The sequence below is a fragment of the Triticum urartu genome, chromosome 6 (assembly GCF_003073215.2).
Source record: "Triticum urartu cultivar G1812 chromosome 6, Tu2.1, whole genome shotgun sequence".
NCBI lineage: Eukaryota > Viridiplantae > Streptophyta > Magnoliopsida > Poales > Poaceae > Triticum > Triticum urartu.
The window spans coordinates 267,170,743-267,193,502 of record NC_053027.1 but is presented as its reverse complement, the minus strand read 5'-3'; the positions used below and the strand labels follow the sequence as shown (position 1 = coordinate 267,193,502).

The 22,760-nt window shown below is 43.5% G+C and overlaps 1 protein-coding gene across 2 annotated transcripts; it reads right to left on the bottom strand.

The window, feature by feature from the left end:
- Positions 1 to 5,175: 5,175 nt before the first annotated feature.
- On the bottom strand, positions 5,176 to 15,446 carry LOC125513181 (ubiquitin carboxyl-terminal hydrolase 15-like). 2 transcript variants are annotated; one of them, XM_048678213.1, is made up of 14 exons: positions 15,178 to 15,446; positions 13,438 to 13,839; positions 12,476 to 12,866; positions 12,017 to 12,404; positions 11,780 to 11,934; positions 11,604 to 11,701; positions 9,546 to 9,631; positions 9,271 to 9,433; positions 7,699 to 7,822; positions 7,327 to 7,484; positions 7,165 to 7,249; positions 6,633 to 6,845; positions 6,191 to 6,252; positions 5,176 to 6,110 (listed from the first exon to the last, which is right to left on the bottom strand). In XM_048678213.1, exons 2-14 carry the CDS (start codon positions 13,758 to 13,760, stop codon positions 5,414 to 5,416), a joined length of 2,943 nt encoding a protein of 980 aa, XP_048534170.1. In that variant the 5' UTR covers positions 13,761 to 13,839; positions 15,178 to 15,446; the 3' UTR covers positions 5,176 to 5,413. The 2 variants fall into 2 exon arrangements, with proteins under 2 accessions (XP_048534170.1, XP_048534171.1); XM_048678214.1 differs by having other exon boundaries at positions 11,604 to 11,692.
- Between the last annotated feature and the right edge of the window lie 7,314 nt (positions 15,447 to 22,760).

Below are 22,760 nucleotides of genomic sequence, written 5' to 3'. Positions count from 1 at the left end.
CATTACTAAACGCTTCCACTTTCGGTCTACGAGGGTATGTAGACACACTCTCCCCTCTCGTTGCGATGCATCTCCTAGATAGATCTTGCGTGGTCGTAGGAAAAAATTTGAAATATTGCGTTCCCCAACACTCAACCCCCACTGCAGAGTACCATCGATCATCACCGACCGATGACGAGTTTTAATCTTTCATCATACCACTGGGCTCCAGTCTAATTACGTCTCCCTCGCTTTTCCCTGCTGAATAGCTTCAACTCTCTGAGCTCTTACGCCGTAGCCCCTCAATCAGCACTGAGTGAAGTCTTCCAGACTCTAGCTCCACCTTCAACATGACTCCATGCTAGATGATCAGTCCACCCCTGCGCCTCAACGACTTCAAGCTCCGTGTATACACCACCTTGAATCAATCCCGCGCCATAGTCTTGTCGAAGCCACACAAGCCCTTGGGCCTGCGCCACGTGTTTCCACGCCCAGAAGTCAGTCACCGTCAGCATCACACTCCTATGTCGCCGTCGCCGATCCTGCACCGTCTTCTGTACCAACCGACTTGCGTCGATTCATCAGACTAACTAGCCTGACTCAGCCGAACTTGTCCGGCCGCATGACATGCTCCAGACTCCCCGAGCCTCATACGCACATCATCTGTCTTGATTTCCCTTTGACCATCATGCTGAACTAATGCCATCGCTGACCATCTTCATACACGATCTACGTAAAAAGCCAAGAACTCCAAAGGAGAAAACACATAAGCCTTCTTGTGTGCGTACAACAACAGCTACACCACACGTGACTTTCCAAGCCTTTTCTCTTCTTCTTGAACAAACATACTTGATCGATCCAATGTGATAGCCATCAAGTCAATGCCCCAGTGACAAGACAACACCGAGCAACGCCCTTGACCTCAATGAACGACGTCCTCCACAGCAGCTATTGATTGCGTTGGGCCCACTGGCCTGCCTTGCGCTGCGTTCCGTCCCATCGCGATTGATCTCGCCGAGACCGAGCCCGACTTGATTTAGCACACTGCACGTTGCCTACCTGCCGCCGTCGCTGCACTGACCTGCCGCTGCCTTGGTTGTTTCTGATTGCTTCTAAACCTGCTGCTTTGGCATCCGTGTCATGACCATTATTGACCTTCACATCAGACCTGCTCTGTTGCGAACCGTCAATTGATTGGGGACAAAACACACCGCCTCTTTCCAAGACCGACCATCACAGCTTTTCCTCTTGATATAACAATCCAGAGCCTCTTTAGAACCTCGCTCTGATACCACTTGTTAGAATAAATCCGAGGCATACCGTTGATCATCTGAGGACCAAGCAATCACATGAGCACGACACCAAGATTTGTTAACGAGGTTCACCGATATGGCTACATCCCCGGGGCCTGACTATGGGCGCTCCTCCCCATGCCACCGCTACAATACCGCACCCGATCGCCGTGGACACCAGCACATGCCGCCGGCTTCCCCTGCGTTCTGATGCTATTATGTTGGCATAGGTTACATCGTGTGTCTAGCCCCGCTATATATGAGAGGCCTAGGATACAAGTGTCCTACTTGGACACGGCTCCATATCCTATCTAAACACAATACAACTACAAGTCCAACTGTAACCTACCGTGTACACTATATTCGACACAACTCTAACAGCCACACCACCACATCGCCGGTCGGGCACCTGCCGACCGCAATGTAGTGCACGCCCAGCCTACAGGAATCACAAATGGGACCAAGATCTTCAAGACGGCACCCCCAAGAGGGAATACGACGTTCAAGACGACGACGACGCCTGATCCAACCAGGATCATGACTTTCGCCAGAAGATCTTAACCTGAGAGCGAAGGATGCCCAAATCACCTCAACGGTGCCTCCAAGGAAGAAAGCAACGCCCACGGGCGCCGCCGCCACCGGCCGGCAAGAACTGGCCAAGTTTTCGCTCGGATCATCGACACCACCACTCCCACACCAGCAACTCCACTGACCCGTGCACCCCTGCACAACAACAGCGCCATGACCGTGCAGGGAACACCACCACGCCTTACTATCAAGCCAACCATGGCAAACCACTAGCACGTAGACTAATGCACGTCCTCCGGACAGGGAAGGGCAGATTGCCACCCCGCATCCTCCCGCCAGCCGGATCTGGTGGTTCAAAGTCCGCACAGAAGCAGACACAACAGCCCGAGCCGTCGGAGCTGTGACGTGCCAAAGAACCGCCCTCACCGAGCTGCCAAGACAAGAAGGACAGGCCTCCCACCACCAGCACACCGCGGCCGCAGCTTCGCCCGCGCAAACACCACAGCCGCCGACATGTCAACCACCTTCTCAGGACCACCCCCGGATGCCAGCCCTCGATGCCCACCAGAGCTCACAGCTCCATGGGGCCACCAAGCACCACATCATCGACGCACGCCGCCCGGTGCAGTCCCTCACTGGCACCAACAACCCCACCATGGAGCCGCCGAGCACCAGCCCGCCGACGCGTCGCGCGCCACTCCGCCGCAGCCACCGAGGGCGGAGAAGCCAGATCCGGGCAATCGAACCGGATCCGGGCGCTCCCCTCACAGACGCCACCCCGCAACCCCGTCGACCGCCCATGCCTCCAGGAAGACGCAGCCGCCGCGGGCGCTATACCGCGAAAGAGGAAAAACGCCCCGCCGCCACCCTCCCCGAGGCATGCGTGGGCTTCACCGGCGGCCCCTCCAACGGCGGCGATGCGGGGGAGCGGGGAGAGGAGGGCTTTGCGGCGGCGGCACTAGGTTCCCCCGTGTCGCCCGAGTTAGGCGGCACGGGGGTCGGGTGTGTGTTGGATAGCCCTGCAGTTTTCCTAATCTATCTATCACTGTCTTCAAAACTGAGGTGGTCCCACAGGTGATAGTACTATTGAACTGAAACAACACTAATAACATTCGATGAGCTAGCATACGAAATTGAAAAGAAAAAAGGGCGAGTTCCAAAGAGGATGACCTCCAGATAATCCCCATGAATGAAATAAGAAAGGAAAACTCTTAGAATCAGCCAGTTGATTATAGGCACGCGCATCAGTCGTGTTGCTAGCCGGCCACGTGTTCTTGGTGGACCACGCTGAGGTTTGGTTTAATTTCTTTCCTCACGCGTGGACTACTATTGGCGCAGATGCAGGAAACGTTGTTGCTTCCTGCTAGTACTGCTTCGTCTCCCATGTATGGATACATTGTCATGGACGAGTGGACGACATGCTACGATGTTACTTGAGTGTTTGCTACAATCACATGCCGCAAGTGTTTTCCTGTGCTAGCTCCTCATGATATATTCAATTTTTTTTCCCTGATGTTTTTGCTGCAACCAAATGATATTATTTTTTGTGGGGAACCAAATAATATTTTATTGCGTACGAAAGTCGGTCGTGCTAGGGCTACAAGGACGGTTGGTGCTGCTGCAATTCGCATGCGCGACAATATAAAGTTGGTCAAATTCAAGCGAGAGACTGATTGTTGTTGCTGCAAGCCAGGCATGTATGCTGCAAGTCTGGACACCGCATTTGTTTTTGCTGGAAAGCTGCATGCCCGTGTCGCCATGTTGTAAAACCTGGGCGACGCTGCAAAGCCGATTGATGGTGGTTCCGGCTGGACGCGTGACGCTTCAAGTCTGGCAACCATACTTATTTTTTTGCTACGATGTCATAGTAGTCGTGTTGCAAAAATTAAATGATGTGCAAAGCTAGTCAACACTACTCCAAGCCGGATGCAATAATGACAGCAACTTTTTTGTTGCTACAACAGCTGGACTGTTGTGCTACATAACCATGTGACGCGGCAAAGCAAGCCACACGGCGCTACAAGGGGGACTAGTGTTGTTGCAAGTCGGCTCTAAATGTTGCAAGCTAGGCATACGTCGATGCAAGGTCGGCCATCTCCGTTGCAAGCAGCTCACACTTTTTTTACAAAGCAGGTCGCGCGATGCTGCAACTGTCGACACCATCACGGGTGTTATGGCCGCTACAAGGGCTTCGCCTAGTGTGTCGGTGTTGCAGCTATTTCGAAAGCATCGTCAATGATGTGACCATTTGCGGGTGCATCACCGCTATTGTGGTTAGTGCATGGGGTGTCTGACATTGTTATGATGACGGCCGGCGGTGTTGCGATGTTACGACAGCAGTTAATGTTGTTGCGATGTTACGACAGCAATCGATGTTGTTGCAATGTCACAACAGTGTTGCGGTGTTAAGGCGGCGGTCGATGGTGTTGCAATGTTACGATAGCAAAAATGTGTTGGAATATGTTGCGATGCTATGACGGCGGTCGACGGTGTTGTGATGCTATGACGGCTGTCAACAGTGCTGCGATGCTACGACGATGGTCGATGGTGTTGTGATGCTAAGACGGCTGTCGACGGTGGTCAATGTTATGACAACGGTCGACGGTGTGATGATGTTACGATGGTGTTGCAATGTTACAGGCATGGTTGATGTTGTTGGGATGTTACGATGGCAGTCGATGATGTTGCGATGTTACGGCGACGGTGTTGCAATGAGGACTAGTGGGGTACACGGCAAACGTCGTGACCAGGCCGCTGGTTGGAAGGTGTATGCACAAAGAGAAGGCGATGTTGGAACCGCTCGATGCGTCCCATCAAATGATTTGGCATGCACGACATAATCTTTGGCCAAGTCATGATCTATTTTCTTCTTTTTTTTGCAATTATCGGATAGGCTAATTTACCTTGCATGTGGACTAGTCATGATGTACTTTGTGGTTTGTTTGCTACCAGCGTGTAGGTACGTGAAGCAAAAGTGAAAGCTAGTAAATAGAGATAGTGTGTACGGTTCATGGGGCCCATGTAAATGGAGAAGGCCGGGAGCAGCCGGTTGAATGGGACGGATCAGACGGCTAGAGACAGCGCTGACGAGAGCTAGTTCCGTGCTGCTCACTGCAACTTGGTGCGAGAAACTTCAGATACAGACGGATCAGACGGCTGCGGACCCGGCTGATCTTTGGCAAAGATCAGCCGGATGACGCCTAGCATCGGCCGCTTTACCTCTTCAAGCAAATATAGGAATTTAACAAAACTTTGTTTCAGTTAAGAGATGCCCCCATAGGCTCAAATCAGCAGTATCCTACTGGCTACTGGTCAGCTCTTACTCTTTGGCCAAGAAATGATAGAAATCTGGAAGCAAATGGAAGTTCTCGCACAGTAAACAAATTCTTGGCCATCTTTGCTTTCACAAAGCCAGTCCCTGAGTTCTAACATGTCAACCCAAAAGCTAGGCATCTAGACAGATCTAGTTACTTCACTACACTGAGTGAACTACATCTAGAATATGCAGCTACAATTAAATATGCCTCATCTGAAATAAAAGAACATGAGGCGATATTAACAGCACTGCTAACCATATCAGCCCAGCTCCAGCTAAAACTATCAGATGTAGACCATTACATATGACAAAACCCAGATGTTTGAACAAAACCATCTCTACTATGGTTATACCTACCATACAAGCTTCGCTGGTTTGCTGAAGCAAGAGGTTCGGCTGAAGACGCGCAAGCCCTGTCTGGATATCTTCCTCTATGTACATTGCCGTAGGGGTGAGTTGGCAAGGAAGAATCTGAGACAAGACCCATGCTTTCCGGGAAGTACCTTGTTTGCGGATTGGAATGCGAGAGCCTTGTACATGAGACAAAGTTGCCAAGAGGATGGTCAGGAGCATAATATGGCCCAAAAATTGAGGTGATTGGATCAAGGCCAGCATTGTCACCATAATCCACAACACTGAATGAATCTCTAGTGCTTTCCGTGGTAAACGAAGATTCATCAGAGCTGGTAAACAGGGACCATTCACTTGATGTAGCGTCCGAGAAGTCCGTGCTAACCGAATCGGCAAAAGCATCATCGGTGTGATATAAATTTTGGGACCTCAACTTGGCATGCTGATCTTGCCTGTAACCTTCCTCCTCTGGTCTAAAATCATAAATACCACGGCTTTGATCATCAGAAGTAAAGAATGATTCTGTCTGCTTCTGCTCTTGTTTAGAAGAGCCCTTGGAGGATTTTGATGAGTGACGATATGAAGATGATGGATCAGGCAATAGGCCTTTCTCAATGTATATCCTCGGAGGGCGAGGAAAAGATCTAAATGATAAATGTTAAGACTAGTGAAGACAAGGAAATAACTCGAATATTAGATGGCAAATATCACAGGCTGGCTGTACCTCAAGTAGAATAGCATATATGCACCTTCTGACATAACTTGATTCAATGATACAGCCTTGACCTTCGTATAACAAGAAACAAGTAGCCACATCAGCTCACACAAATTCCCAGATTTTATATTTTGTAAACATACATGACCGTATAAAAATATGACTACAGAAAAGACATCACATGAAATAAGTGTGACTATTTGATTGTTCGCCGTCACAAAGCACAAGCAGACTTCAATTCATTTCAAGTTCCATAAGCACTAAAACAGTAAGATTACAACATAATTGCATTTCAAAAGAGTATACTATGAGCTGCTAGTTTTCTAAACTCGTGATTATGTTTGCTTCTTTAAAAGAAATACATATCTATGTGATTCCACTAGTCTAGAATAACTTCTAAAAGCAACACATACAGAAGTTCTTAATCTACTTCAAGGAAATTTATGAATACCTCTGAGTCATCAATTCTTAACCATGTTCCCTGCATATCTTTGACATACGATATGTAGTGACCAGAGAATGATGCATTTTCTGTATCCACATGTACAACCACAGCATACAAGAAGTAAAGAGGCGGGTGATCACCAGCCCCAGTCACAAAAGGAACCATGTCCAACATATCAGGAAAAGTGACACATTTGTTAATCTTGCCATACTTTCCTGTCTGAAGCACGAACAAAATTAGCTCAATAAACTAATCTTAATAAGCAATCAAACAAACAATTATATTAGTGTGCTAAGGAAACTTCTTCAAAATGAGCTTCATTTAGTTTTAGCGGGGTTTGGTTGCAATTTGAAGATGTAAAACACAACATCATGAAATTCTACATAAATTAGTCATTAATATCATACTGACAAATGTATACTCTATGATAACTGCACACAAGTATTACTATACTTCGAAACATGCAGCTGAAAATTAGAGATAATACAAAGATACTGGGCCAGATCAATATTGCATACAGAGATGAAATACATAATACCTGGAATCTTTTTAAAACTACTGTTAATATGTTCGGCACTTCATGCACGCTTAGCTGTTTTCTAGCTTTAACATAAGCACAACACCTGCAGTAAAATTAACAAGCTTTAATATGCTGTGGTCCGATCAAAATGATGAGAAGATTGTTAGTTTGCCACAGTACCTTCCACATTTATACATATTATCCCCATCTAAATCTTCAGGAGCAGTGAACTGTGTCAAAGCATCTTGCAAGGACTCCACCCAACCATGAATCTCCAAAGTAAGATCCATTATATTCTCGTATCTTTCAGATTCATGATGGCATCTGAGGCACTTAACCTTGTTTCATTTACTAAATTAGTTAGTATATGATAGAAAAATAGTGCTTAACTAACTAGCTAGAGAGCCAGCAGAAAAGAAAATACAAGGAACGAATCTGCAACTTATGCACACACGCAAAAGGATATTCGATATAAACTGTAACAACTTGAGCACACGATTAAGGAAATTTGCAGCACTAAAAATGAAATCAAGTCAGAAAATTACGAGTTACCTTCGATTTAAGGCGTCCACCAAACATCTGTTGTATCAGTGTAGTTTCCTGCAAGCTTTGTTCTACTTGCTTCTCACCACCCAGTCCATCCAGGCACGCTGCTTGCATAGACATCACAAGATGCCTGGTTGTGTTGAAAATCAAGCACATTATGAACAAAATGTTAATACATGATCAATACAAAAGGGATAGAGTAGGTCTGACAGATTTAGAGCAACAATTGTCATTTTCCCCTTCCCATTTTCCCCAACCCACTTGATAGTGTTGACATAAGAGACCATGAGAATATAAGAAAAGGACATATTTAAAGCCTCTTAAATATTCAGAATACATCAACAAATTAATAGACTAGTCTGTTCCAGGAGACTAGGGAGAGATTAGTTGTTGCCTTCTTGGACTGATGATCTTTCTTATTTTCTGTTTCAATTAAACAGGATTATCAGTCAATCATCAGTTAACAGCAACAAGCAACAATAACAAAGCCTTTCAGTCCCAAACAAGTTGGGGTAGGCTAGAGTTGAAATCCATAAGATCTCGAGACCTAGTCATGGTTTTGGCACGTGGATAGCTAACTTCTACAAACAAGTTGGGATAGGCTAGTTCTTTGGTGATATTCCAGTCCTTCAGGTCTCTCTTTACGGACTACTCCCATGTCAATTTTGGTCTACCCCGACCTGTCTTGACATTAACAACACACTCTAATCTTCCTCTATGCACCGGCACTTCTAGATGCCTACGTTGTATATGACCAAACTATCTCATACGATGTTGGACAAGCTTCACTTCAATTGGTGCTACCCCAACTATATCTACCTCAGACAATGTTGGACAAGCTTCACTTCAATTGGTGCTACCCTAACTATATCTACCTCAGACGATGTTGGACAAGCTTCTCTTCAATTGGTGCTACCCCAACTCTCATGTATATCATCATTCTGGACCCGATCCTTTCATGTGTGGATGTGCATCTCTACTACATCTAACTGTTGGACATGTCATCTTTTAGTTGGCCAACAATTTGCGCCATACAACAACGCAGGTTGAATTGCCATCCTATAGAACCTGCCTTTTAGCTTTTGTGACACTTATGACAGAGGACGCCAGAAGCTTTGTGCCACTTCATCTATCTGGCTTTGATTTGATGGCACACATCTTCATCGATATCACCATCCTTCTGCAGCATCGACCCCAAATATTGAAAGGTGTCCTTCTGAGGTACCACCTGCCCATCAAGGCACCCCATGTACTGAAACCGCACCCCAACTTACTCAGTTTTAGTTCTACTGAGCCTAAAATCTTGATTACAAAGTCTGTCTCCACAGTTCTAACTTTCTATTAGTAGTCACTCCACAATATTCAGAACAAATTTTGATTGCGTTGTGACTAACAGAATATGTTAAAAGCGAAACACCGAAACTTTGGTTTCATCTAAATCAGAGGCCACCCTTGTTAGAATCGGTTTCATCTAAATCAGAGACCACCCTTGTTAGAATCAACAGGAAATAGTGAGAAAAAAGAGGAATGAAAAAAATAGAATAAGAGGAATTAAATCTAACATGTCAGCTAAACTACCTTAAAAATTCATGAGCATCTTCCTGACTTCCACCACCCAAGCGACATCCAATGTTCCTTAGATTCGAAAGGATTCTGCTTGGAGACACAGGTCCACCACTTTCACGTAAAGTTGAAGCATATTGCTCAAGTTCGCACATAAGACACCAGTTCTTTGAGCAACCTATACGAAGATAACAAAGTGTAAGACGGACAGGAGTAGACAACTGTATTATTACTTTTACCCTGTGCAGACAACAGTACTGAAGGGGCAAATGTTATGGGCTTAGTATTACAGTCTTTAGAATGCAATCTCAGAAGCAGGTGGATCATCAGGGGCTTTGTGCACATGAGGCATTGTAGAACAGCATTAGCATAGCAGCTGCAAGAAAGGACAATAGTCATTACATATAACCCATGACAAGCTACAATTTAACTAATTAAATGTTCAATTTGCAGAAACAGAAGAAGCAACATTTGGCTCACAATTTGCTTGACTAAATAAAGTACACCTTATTTAAATTAATTCTTTCGTAATATTTTTGGTACACAGGAATTATCTTAATTTTATTTAGCTGCACGTACAGTATGATTTAATTATATTGTTGCACCATTTTTAAAATTTGCTGATTTACCAATCTATGTGTTCGATACTTGTGAATCACCTCCTACTGGAAATTCAGTTTCACCCCTCCTGTTAAGATTCTTAGATTGGTTATTTCCAGAACATATTGCATGTTGTTCATCTTCTACAAAATTTGCACAAAAAAAGGGCAGCCCGATGCACATAGCCCCCGCTTGTGCAGGATCAGGGGAAGGGTCCAACAACTTTGTGTCTTTTGTACGCAGCCTTTCCCTACATTTCTACATGAGGTTGTTTCCAGGACTCGAACCCATGACCTCATGGTCACAAGGCAACAGCTTTACCGCTGCACCAAGGCCCCCCTTCTACAAAATTCGCATATAAGAACAAAAACAAATTAAGTCAGCACGACAGTTTAACAAAGACAATGGAATGACTGCTGGATACCGAACAGTGCGTCAAGGAAAATCATCACTGTCCGGGGAAACCAAGTGCTAACCCGGGTATGTGAGTTAATAGACCCAATTTCTGGAGAGTGGGATGAGCAGTTGATCCGTGAGAACTTCTGGCACATTGATGCCGAGCGCATCTTGCAGATCCCTTTATTTCATGCGGAGACAGAAGATTTTGTAGCGTGGCAATTAACAAAGAACGGGGTTTTCTCAGTTCGGTCTGCGTATTATAAACAATGGGAGGCAAATTTTGATGAGAATGATCTGGGCCTAGTACGTTACTCCACGGCGCCACACCCAATCTGGTGCAAGTTATGGAGTCTGAAGGTGCCAGCAAAGATAAAGATTTTTCTGTGGCGATGCTTACACAATGCTATCCCATGCTTCAGTGTTCTCGCAAATCGCCATATAGGGAGTATATCTCAATGCCCAGTCTGCCAAGATGGTGCGGAGGATATATCTCATGTCCTATTCCAGTGTGCACGATCGAAGGCCGTTTGGGATGCACTCGGACTCAGCGCAGAGATTCAGTTTGCTGCTGTAATAGACCGAGCTGGTGCGTCTGTTATCGATTTCTTATTATGCGATGAAGCTTATCAGAAGGCGTACACTGGTCAGGTTGAGCTATCGGAGATGATAGCCACAACATGCTGGTATCTGTGGTTGCAGCGGAGAGAATTCATCAAAGGGGAGGAGCTGCAAACGCCGGAGAGGACAGCACCTGCGATTGGCGCTTGCCCTCAACTACGCTCGTGCTGTAGGGAAATGTCCGACTGTTGCTAAATTAAACAAGTGGCCATCTTACCAGGGCTTCTAGTTCTGAACGTGGACGCATCCTATTTTGCTGGGACAAATTCAGGTGCATGCGGGGCGGTTGTCAGGGATCATAAAGGCCGTTTCATCACAGCTGCAACAGCAAGACTTGAACACGCCGCTGATGTTGTCGCGGCAGAAGCAGCGGCACTGTTTGAAGGTTTAAAATTAGCCTAAGTGTGGGATGTGCTAAGTTGATGGTAAGAATGGACAACAGTATTGTGGTGGATGCAATAAAGCTAAACGAAGGCCATTCAATGGTTGCAGCGCCTGTGTTAGATGATTGCCGAAATATCTTGAATGATTTTGGGAAGGTTACTATTGAGCATTGCTTTAGAGAGTCAAATGTAGTAGCTCACGAGCTGGCAAAGTGGGGGTGTGCAAACGACCCTCATTTGGGCGGATGCACCTCCTAATTTTCTTGTTAAATTTCTAGCGGATGATGTAACCGTTATTTGAGTTAATAAAGTATACCTTCCCGTCAAAAAAAAAGACAATGGTAATACCTGTTCCCACAGTTGAAAAGACCTCTGGGAGAAATACCCCGTACTTCATACTGGAAGAACTTAACAAGATCTTCATAGCGAAACAATACCTGAAATTCCTATTTAGAACAAAGTAACATTACATACCAAAACAGCGCAGTAACTCAAGACAAGAGTTATCATAGATGATTCCAAACCTTACTCCTCTTGTTATCATTGATTAAACCCACCAGGCTGGTTTTGAGAAATTTTGAGGGCTTCTTCAAGACTTCAACCTTGGATGCTCCTAATTTTGAGATTCCAGTGCATCCTTGTAAATTGTTGTTCGTTGAAACACTTGATTTTGCAGATCCTACAGGATACAATACATATGTGAGATTAAAGAGAAAAATACAAGGAAAAGGTAGCCCGCTTCAAGAGAGAAGAAACATTACTTTGCTCATTTTTGCAGGAAGTGTTCTTTTGATGGACATTGTATTGATATGATGCCAACACCTCCTGTGTTTTTTGTGATGAAACCACCTTACCTGGTGGATAAGGAGGCTTCATATAAATCACATTTCCTCGCCCACTATATTTGCAAGATGATTTGCTCCTCTGTAGTGACTCTGTTGCGGAAGAATATGGCCCCTCGCAAGAACTCGTCATATCAGAAGTAAAATAGACACCCATGTCGGGTTCATAAACTGTGATGCTTGCTTTTGGACATTTTGTTGTTTCAGGAGCACAATTATTGGGTTGTTGTACCGTATTATTGAGAGGATAAGTAAAATCATGGTTGCCATTCTTTTCATCTAAACAACCATAACTGTTGTTTGAAACCTGAAAGCGCAAGGTAAAGAACTGAAGGACACAAACTTGGAGAATAAAAAATGAACTAGAAGATATGCTACCTTATTTGCTGATAAAATCTCAGATGAGTTGGTTTCTTCATCAACACTGTAATTGCTCTTTTCACAAGATGCAACAGAAGCGCTATTTACTATTGAAAGAAGACTTTGATTTGATTCATTCATGTTGCTTCTGTCTGTCAGGAATAGATCAGTATCAAGAATATAGCTATCAGTTGTCGCAAAGGATGGCTCTGATACTGTGTCAAAATTCATGTCATGCAGGTGACTGTCACCCCCTGGAAGAGGTGAATTCAGGTTAGTCAAGAACGGCATTTGTTCAGAACTCTCCGTCGGAGATAGTCCACCAGAGTTGCTACCACCATTAACATGCCACTGCTGGCATGTTTGTTTATGCCCTTGCCTCCAGTGTATAATTTGACACTTTCCAGAGCTGTGGAACATTCAAAGTGGCATTAAAAGTGGCCACAACAACAGAGCAATATAATTTTTACATTCATCACACAAGCAAGAGAGTATCGCATGACAAACAGAGTCATGGTGCAGGGATAAATCAGTTGTAAATTCAGCATTTTTAAGAGACTGGAGTTATTAGATGTGTTGCTTGCTCCAATCAGGCGCTGGATTATATGCAGCGACAGGGTACTCAATCCTACCAAAAAAAAAGGGCAGCCCGGTGCACGTAGCTCCCGCTTGCACAGGATCCGGGGAAGGGTCCGACCACTTTGGGTCTATAGTACGCAGCCTTTCCCTACATTTCTGCAAGAGGCTGTTTCCAGTGCTCAATCCTACCAGCTTAACTAAAATTTGATATGTCACCAATGAAACGAAATAAGTGACTCGCCCACTTTGGTGACATAATAATGGTACAGTTCTTTTTCAGAAATGAAATCATTATAATAAATAAACAGCAGATAATAAAGTAAGATTCATACACCTATTTGCGTGTACACGACTTTTTGGAGTTTAAGTTCATACCAGAGAATAATAGGTCAGAATCTTACCAGTATCTAACAGATTTGCACCTGGAGCACCTAGTCTTTGCAGGGCCACGACAAGTAGCACACTCGTGGTATTCTGACCTTAAAGAAGGAACAGATCTCAAATAAGGCATGGGTCTCAGAGACGGTCCTGGCAATATAACATCTGGGCATGCCATTGTTTCAACTTTGAAGGCTTCTTCTGCAGCTTTCTGGCCAAGCACACCTACTCTTGTTTTCTTACTTACAGAATCATGCCATCTCCCAAGAAGAAAATATGCTATCACCGGAAGTACGATAAATACAACAAAGAGTGCAGGCACATCAGCTTCCCTTGGTTGGAGCATATCCCTAGAAGATTATTATTATCCAGCTCCAAGACTTCTCTGCTTCAGCTCGGAAAAACATTCCAAATCACTGATTTACCTACAGAAAACAGCAAAGCTGAAAGCAAGAATCACAGTTTCCACTCTCTCAGAAGTGGAACATGTTAAGAGAAAATGATTGCGTTCAAACATTTAAGGGGCTAGGACAGGATTAAGCATATCAAACGAACCAGCTCACTGGAGTTTCCTTTTACATGTCCTAGAAGCTCACTCCCATTGGGGCTTCAGTTCACTTGGGATTTGGCTTACACTTATATGATACTCCCTCCGTTCCGAATTACTTGTCGCAGGTATGGATGTATCTAGATGTATTTTAGTTCTAGATACATCCATTTCTGCGACGAGTAATTTGGAACGGAGGGAGTATATCAAGAAGCTCCCACTTGTCTTGCCATGGCTTCAACTTACAAGCACAACCATACCATAGTACTCCCTCCGTTCACAAATACTTATAAGATGTTCTGTGAATTGGATGTATATCAAGAAGCTCCCACTTGTCTTGCCATGGCTTCAACTTACAAGCACAACCATACCATAGTACTCCCTCCGTTCACAAATACTTATAAGATGTTCTGTGAATTGGATGTATATAGACATGTATTAGTGTGTTTGTTCACTCATTTCAGACTGTATGTAGTCCATACTAAAATAACCAAAACATCTTATATTTGTGAACGGAGGAAGTACTATATTCACTGAAATTAGAGATACACGGTTTCCCAAAATGATTAATTGCCTTAGAATGTTAGGGCCAGAGAGATAAGTTCACTTTGTGGCTCACATCACCTCTTTATACTATATCCAAATCCTCCAGCAAATCAACCACTAGACTACCGGAAACAGCATGGAGGGCAACAAAACTAAATTAAATCTTTGCATGTGGCTCCTTTGGGCATAGCTCATGGATGGCGTCCAAACTCTTATCCGACATAAGTATTTTGTATTTTCGACAAACTACACTCAAGTTTAGGAAAATGTTTGGCGCAAAAGATTGGGCGTATGAGATGGCAACAGAAGCAGTAAATCAACATCGCCAAAAATACCACAAAGCAATGGGCAGCACATTCCCAGCAGCAAGATCAAATAGTTCTCTGGCGCATCTCAAAATAATAATAAATAAACAAAAGGATCCGGCGCCCAACTCTAGCTCCAAATGAGAATCCTACAAGCTCCGAGATCCCAAGCATACAACCAGTGGTGAATGCGCCCGCCGAATTTCCGAGGCAGTCGCACCGACACAAACGTCCAGGGACGGGAAAAAACCCCAGACACTAGCAACAGCAGACTGCGTAAGAGGCGCACGGAGTGCTTCGAAAAGCCTCGATTTTTCGCAGAACGGACGAAAGAAAAACACAAATCAATTGAGACTAGGGTTTACCCAGAAAGACAAATGTCGCTCCGGGCGGATCTCCAACGGGGGCGAGCAAGCGGAGCAGCAGTCCCGGACGGTGGTTCTGGAGGAGATCGCGGTATATAGGGGTAGGGGATGGAGAAGCTCTAGCCGAGGATGGCAGCGCTGCCGGCGGCTGAAGGAATCGGGAGCGGCGGTGGGAGTGACCGACTGTGGCTCGCTCGCTGTTGCTTGGCTACTGTGCTCTGCTCATGTGTGCGCGTTTTTGCTTTGGTTGTGCTCGGTCTCGGTTAGCTTGGCTCTTTTCAGCGTGTTTGGTTGGGTCAATTAGAGTGACGGAATGGAAATTAAAGCGGTACGAGATTTTAAATCTATTACGTAGTAGTATTTGGTTAGGGGGCTGTAAATTTATAAAGGAAAAGGATGGAATTTGATACTCCAGCTTTCACCGTTTTATTATCACGAGATGGGTGGAAGTTGGAAGGGACTTATTTTAGACTAGCTATAATGGGTAGTAACATGTTGCTATTCTATGTTACTATTTTTATAGTGGGAAGTAACATATGTATGATAACATACAACACTTCATTTATTAGGCTATAGACTCATCTTATCTTGATATATGTGATGTTACTCATACTAGTAGTAAGTAGCTATGTTATCACATGTCTCTCTTTCTTCATTTATTGCTTGCCACATCATACATTTTATCTACATATGTGTGATGTTACTACATATGTTACTCCCACTGTGGGTAGTCTTAGAGTGCTCACAATGGGAAGTATCATAGAGTAGTAACTTGCCGATGTTACTAGTCTATGTTACTATCTTCATAATGGGTAGTAACATATGAGTGGTATCATAAAAGAGTTCATTTATTAGGCTATAGACTCATTATGCCTTGAAATGTGTGATATTACAGTAACTAGCTAAGTTACCACAAACCCCTCTCTTCTCATTAATTATCTGCCACATAAGCAATCTTGTATTGAAATGTGTGATATTACTTGTTAAGTTACTCCCATTGTGACTAGTCTTAGTGACTCACAATCTTTAACCCTTCGTCATAATTTATGTTCACTTTCCTGGTCTACTCTTTCGTCAATTCCCATGAACCAAACAAAGAAATAAAAATTCTCCTCAAATTTCCACAATGCATCAAATAGGGATTGGGAATAAAATGGCTCATCACATGTCAAATCTTAATATAACCCCCTATACTAAACTTCCGATCCTCTTCCCAAATATTGCCAAATACGTTGTTTGTTTCTGACCCCTCCTTGGTCCTGGTTGAAAAGAGGATTTAGATCCACGGAAGGACTGCGTTTTTCCTTCTAATCATCCGATCAGATAAAGAACGGTGCTTATTAAGAGACAATTTTTAACATGAAGTTAGGAGACACTCTTATATAAGATAATATGTTTGATGTAGAAAAGAAAATTGACGAAACACGGCAAGTTGCTGCTTTTTCATTAAGAGCATCTGTATCGTTAGTATCCGCTAAAAGCTCATCGATCCGGAAAATTTCAGACGATATGCGGGTTTTGACTGTTTTACGGTCTGAACAGATCCACTAAAAACTCGTCGTCGTGTAAAAAAATATGAGGGGACCCGGATATGCGCCTCTCCGCAGCTATATGTGCGGGTCAGGGCATTTAGGTTTCTTAGATCAACAAAGAGGGGTTCCTTGGGTCCGTTACTTAGAAAGAAGCCCGCAAAAACAAGTCTGCTACATTATGCAAATATAGTAGAAGAAAGGAGTCTAGCGGCTAAAACAGCTAAAATGACTGATAACAGTAGGCATCCTCACGGTTGACACCACAAGACAATTAAACTGAGATAAGTGACAGCTTAATGGGACCACTTTCACTTTCATAATAGGAGGGATGTTGGAGATCCCGAGACTTCCAGAACAGAGACGGGGCTGTGCCCAGCAACAACACCTCCTCCCCTCAGCTTGTGTGGAGACGTGATCTCCTTGAAGGTGTCTACCCCATCATGATCACCATTGTCCCTCACAGCAGATTTTGGAGGTGGAGACATAACGAGTCTATCATCTTCAGCATGTGATCCTTGTAGAGCACACGCAATTTCTTGATTGTTCTTAAAAAAGCGATCAAATATGTTCAAGAGACAGCCAAGGCACACCATTAAACACCAAATTGTGCATGTGCTTCCATAAAGCCCAAAGAGCAATAGCAAAGACAATATTTGGAGCATCTAATCTTTTTCCAGCCACCCAAAGAGAGGAAATACTAGTGACAGAATCTCCCGGATGCATTTATTTAGGACAGTATAAGCGAGCCTAATCTGAGCTCTCTCACGCTACCCGTATTTTTAACCATTCGATTTCGCATATGGATGGTCTCTGGCCGTAGATCTGCCCTTAATGCACCGTTTGCGGGCTGTCCTAAGTGGACGCTACTCCGGGAGAAAAAACCAAGCAATGTGGTTGATTGGGCCTCCCAGCCCGAAAGCCATCTGATCCAGAATCAGCGACTCCGCACCTTCTTCCCTCACCCGGCCCCATCCATCCAATCACGCTCCAGACCTAACCCCACGTCGGCGAAGGTGAAGTGAACAACGATGACGGACGATCCCAGAGATCCGGATTAGCACCATGACGACGCGCGCGTCCCACTCCTCTGACCATGAACCCGAGCGGCAAAGCCCATGAAGACTTGGCGGCGCTGCGGGTAGAACCGGCGTCCCAGGCGAGCTACATCCAAGATGGTCGCCGCGCTTTTGCCCTTCCTCCACACCCGTTGTTCCTTCCCTGCAGGTACAGTTCACCCCCTTACACAAGATGCCTATAGTGGACCGGGAGATATTTTGTCTTGATCTATTAGTCTTCCTCGTGCAACAATCCATCTCGTCACCTCTCCTCCCCCTTCCGATGACGTGGTTATGGCGTGGCTGGGCGTGTATCTCAAATCCTCCCATCAGGCTTGACTCCTTTCTTTCAGGAGACACGGGTTGGCTCAGCGGGAGTGGTTCCTCCTCCTCCCTTCTCGCTCTGTAGGTGGAGAATGTTTTTCACTAAGGGTGTGGGCGACTGGTCAGGCCGATCGATGTTGAAAGTGCTTCCTTATGGTGGTTCTTATTCTTCTATCTATTGGTATAATCTCCCTCCTCAAAGCCACATGATGTTTGCTTTTCATTCCATTCTACTATCGATGCATGTGATCTGTTAATTGTTGATTTGTGTAGCAGGGCATGCGACAAAAGGACATGTATGCATCATGTCAGCTGATACAGATCTGCATTTATAGATGAGGTCAGTGGTGTGGAGCACTTGACCTTGGTTTTATTTGACACGTGATGTTGGCAACTCCCTGGATGCATTTGTTGACGTTGTTTTGCTTACTCCAGTGCATGTGCTCTGAATTGTTGGGTTTGATCTATGTTCTGCTGGGTGTTGGGTTCTCTCTTGCCGCTCCAGTCGGCCAGGTTAGTATCCAAGTCATATTACTATGTAATGCCACTCGTGAGTGTGACTTTGATTGAAATAAAATAGCGCTAGCTACCGGCTGTTGTTTTTGCTGTATGCAAGTTTGTTCACAAAAAATGAGCAAATGAAATATTAAATGTTGTAGATACTTAGCAAAGCAAACTTCACAGCGATGAAAACGACAACATCTTGACTATACATATAAGATATTGATCGTTAATCGAGCATAAAATAGAAGGATTGTGTAAGCAAGATGAAGATATTAACTGTGTATTGGATCAGACTATTGTTACAAAAGTAATGCATATGTGAACCCACTTGTGAAACAATTCATGCTTGCTAGAGATCAAATTAGGGACCGTCCTGAGTAATATGTTGCAATTAGAGTAATTGGCTCCATAGCTTGACTGCACCACTATCTCTTAACATTTTTCTTTCCACGAAAATCTCTCAACGATATTATATTCTATGTCCATATGATGTAGCATTGCAGTATGTGTTTCATTTGGTCATTCAGCTTTGCCAACTTTTGGTGATTTATAGTTTTTTTTTGCGTAAGCCTATTGCTATCTCTACAGGTTGTGTGTTTTTAAAAGAAAAACTGACTATCTTTGGTAAATGATATTAACTATAGCTTTCAGTATCCTTGAAATGTTCGTTTGTCTCTAACATGCTCATGTCCCCCCCCTAAAAAACATGCTCATGTTTTTATTTAATACAACCATGGCGCATGAATGGAGAGCCAGGGGGCTCCCGATTTGATGCTAAGTGTTATGATAACAAGATGACCCAATTGTTGTGAGTCACTTCTCTACCAATTTTATTATGTAAGGTTATAATAAGCTTTCTCTCTTATTCTCTGATACCATCTACTGATACAAAGTTGATACCAAGGAGTTTGCCACTTCATATGCTTGAAATGCATGAGTATTACTGACGTGAAGTTTCAAGAGAATCTTTTCTTTATGATGCAGTTAAACAATCTGTTTCCTTATCTGCATGACCTATGCTAACATTCAAGAAATATATGATACTAAGAAATGTGCTGTCATGATCAACTATGCATAAATTTATGTTCAAAACATTCATGATGGTGGGAACTATATTTTGAGGAACATGGAGTAAATCTGATGGGACTAATCTTATGTAACGAGTTGTCAATTGTCAGATTATGCATTGTATTAACTGATGTCGCCAACTAAGTAATGTCAGCAGTTGGGCTACGTAGTGACCCTCCTAAATATGTAACATATTGGCACCCAATCATGCCACCATATATTTGCATAAATACTTATTAGTACATGTAACTAATTCAAGGGGAAGTTCTCCATATAGCAGTACTCTTGAAATTTTGCATCATAAGGCTACACCATGAAACGAATTGCCATGTTGTTTTAATTTAACAAGTAGACTATATGGCTTCATATATTTTTATCAGTCCCTAACACTATAATGCCAAAATGGATGGGAGCAGCAACGCACGCCACCAATGATCTAGTATTAAAGAAAGAGCTAACCTCCTGCCAAATATGTTGGGCAACCACACACTCAAATAAAAGATGTTGGATACTTTAAAGCTTAGAATAGAACACACAATCCACGGATTTATGTAAGTTCCTTTTCAGGAGATTATCTCTGGTCACAAGTTTGTTGTGGGCAAACAACCATAGAAAGATGTGAATCCTAGGTGGTACAACCAATTTCCAGATAGCATGAATAAAAATTGGAGTTACTCCTCTATAGTTGATGATAATATATAGAGAACTGGTAGAATATGACCGAGATGCAGTGTATTGCCATACCAAGGCATCTATATCACTAGAAAAAGTAATACTCGAGGCCACAGCTTCCAGTTCATACCACATATTCATCAAAGGGGAGAAAACCCTTCTAAATGTGAGTTTTATCACATTGTTATCTAAAACCTGACTAACAGTTTTACCTTGCTCTCTGCAAATGCAGTAAAGATCCCAAAATTGAATAGACAAAAGGGAAAATCCAAACCAAATGTCTTCCAAGAATCTCACTTTAAGACCATTTCCAGTCACATGTATGTATCCAAATTTGACAGATTTGGAAGCCCAAACTACCCCTTCCAGAAGTTTGAAGATACATTGTCTTGGATACAGAAGATGTTTGGAGATGTATTATATTTGTTATCTACTATGTCCCTCCACATCCTACCTTCACTATTCACATATCTCTTGACCCATGAGCCTAAGAGACAAATGTTAAGATCATGATGATTGAAAATTCCTAGGCCCCCAAATTCTTTCTTCATAGGAACTAGAGGCCAATTTGCTAAATGGATTTCTCTGTGTCCTTCAAATTCATTCCACAAGTAGTTTGCCATTTGGGTGTTGATGAGATCAACAACCCATTTAGGAATTTTAGAGAAGGAAAGGAGGTTAATGGGGATACTGACTAAGCAGACTTTAATAAGAGTAATCCTAGCTGCATAAGATAGCAATCTACCCCTCGAGCCAGCAATCCTCTTAAGTATCTTATCAACCAAAGGTTGAATATCTTCTCTGGACAACTTCTCATAATGCAAAGGAATCCCTAGGTATTTCAAGGGGAATTTACCTATGGGACATCCAAATATATCAACATGGGAATTGAGATCATCACCTTCGAGGTTGATGGGAATCAACTCACTCTTGTCATAATTGACCCTCATTCCTGAGACTTGTTCAAAGCAGGTGAGGACCCACTTGACGTTTGCAGCTAGAATGGGGTCCTTGTCCACAAACATGATGGTGTCATCGGCATACTACAAGCTGATGAATCCCCTAGAGTAAATAGAATGCCCAAGCCCCTTGAAAAGGTTTTTACTAGATGCCTTCATAAGCATCCTAGTGAGAGCATCTACAACTAAATTAAAAAGGAGGGGTGATATAGGGTCCCCCTGTCTCGGACCTATTCCTATGAGGAAGAAATTACTTTCTAGATTGTTAAGCTTCACTCCAACAGACCATTGGTGAGTGATCTTCCACATCCACTCGAGCCATCTAGAATCAAAGTCTCTAAGCTTGAGAAGGTGACCCAGGAAGTGTAAATCCACCCTATCAAAAGCCTTTTCATAGTCAAGTTTAAGGACTACTCCCTAACTATCAGACCTAACTACAGTATGGATAAGCTCATGCTATCAGCACTCTCTCCAGGATGTATCTACCTTTGATAAAGGCAGATTGTTGGAAATAAGCCAATTCATGATAGCTCATAGTCTATTAGTCAGGACCTTAGTAAAAATCTTAAAGACACAATTTAACAAGCTAATTGGACTGGAGTTTTTCATTACTGAAGCATCACGCTCTTTTGGATCAAGGTTGGTCTGGCAAAGTTTAATCTATATATATCAAGCTTACCAGCATGAAAATCTGAGAACATAGCCATTAAATCATGCTTAACCAAATCCCAAAACTTCTGAAAAAAGAAAAAAGGGAGCCCATCAAGGTAAGACCCAAAGACAGTTGTCCTAACTTCCTATTCAGAGAAAGGAGCGTAGAGGAGCTCATTCTCTACAGGGGTTACTTTCTCAGAGTCAGCAAACAAATCATTAGAAAGCTCAAACCTAGAGTGCTCTTCGTTAGCAAAAAGGTTTTTATAATAGGTAGCAGCTATATCTAACATCTCTTTATTATCAGAAGTAGGGCCATGTGGGCCATGGAGGGAGTGAACTAGAGTTGTCATCCTCCTTTGGTTAGCCACAACATTCAAATATGTAGTGTTCCTATATCCTTCCTTAATCTATCTATCCCTAGACCTCTGCTTGGCTTTAGTTTCCTCTTTAAGCCAAATCTTTGATATTTCATCTCTAATAGCCTTAATTCTACCCTGCAATTCTGAATTAAGCTCCTCAGATCTAGATTTGATATCTAAAGCATCATACTCCTCCATCAAATATTTCTTGATGTGTCTAAGCTCAGCCTCTATGTTGTGGCTACACCCTTTAGTCACCCTCCTGAAGTTTGTGACCTTAGATTGTCAAGTCTCTATGGAGCTATTACTCTTAACTGGGATAGACCAAGCTTTCTCAACTATTGCCTTAAAGTCATCCCTAAGCAACCACCATTTTTCAAACTTGTAACTAGAGCTCTTAGGTAGGATACCAGTCCCAAAATCCCAAAGGATGGGGGTGTGGTCACTACCTAGTCT

Excerpts from the sequence above, each read along its gene's own strand:
- LOC125513181 (XM_048678213.1), bottom strand. The coding sequence starts at position 13,760 with ATGCTCCAACCAAGGGAAGCTGATGTGCCTGCACTCTTTGTTGTATTT. Across the intron at positions 6,253-6,632 it reads TAAGAATTGATGACTCAGAG|GTCAAGGCTGTATCATTGAA; the intron begins GTATTCATAAAT and ends TGTTATACGAAG. Across the intron at positions 6,111-6,190 it reads TATATGCTATTCTACTTGAG|ATCTTTTCCTCGCCCTCCGA; the intron begins GTACAGCCAGCC and ends TTTATCATTTAG.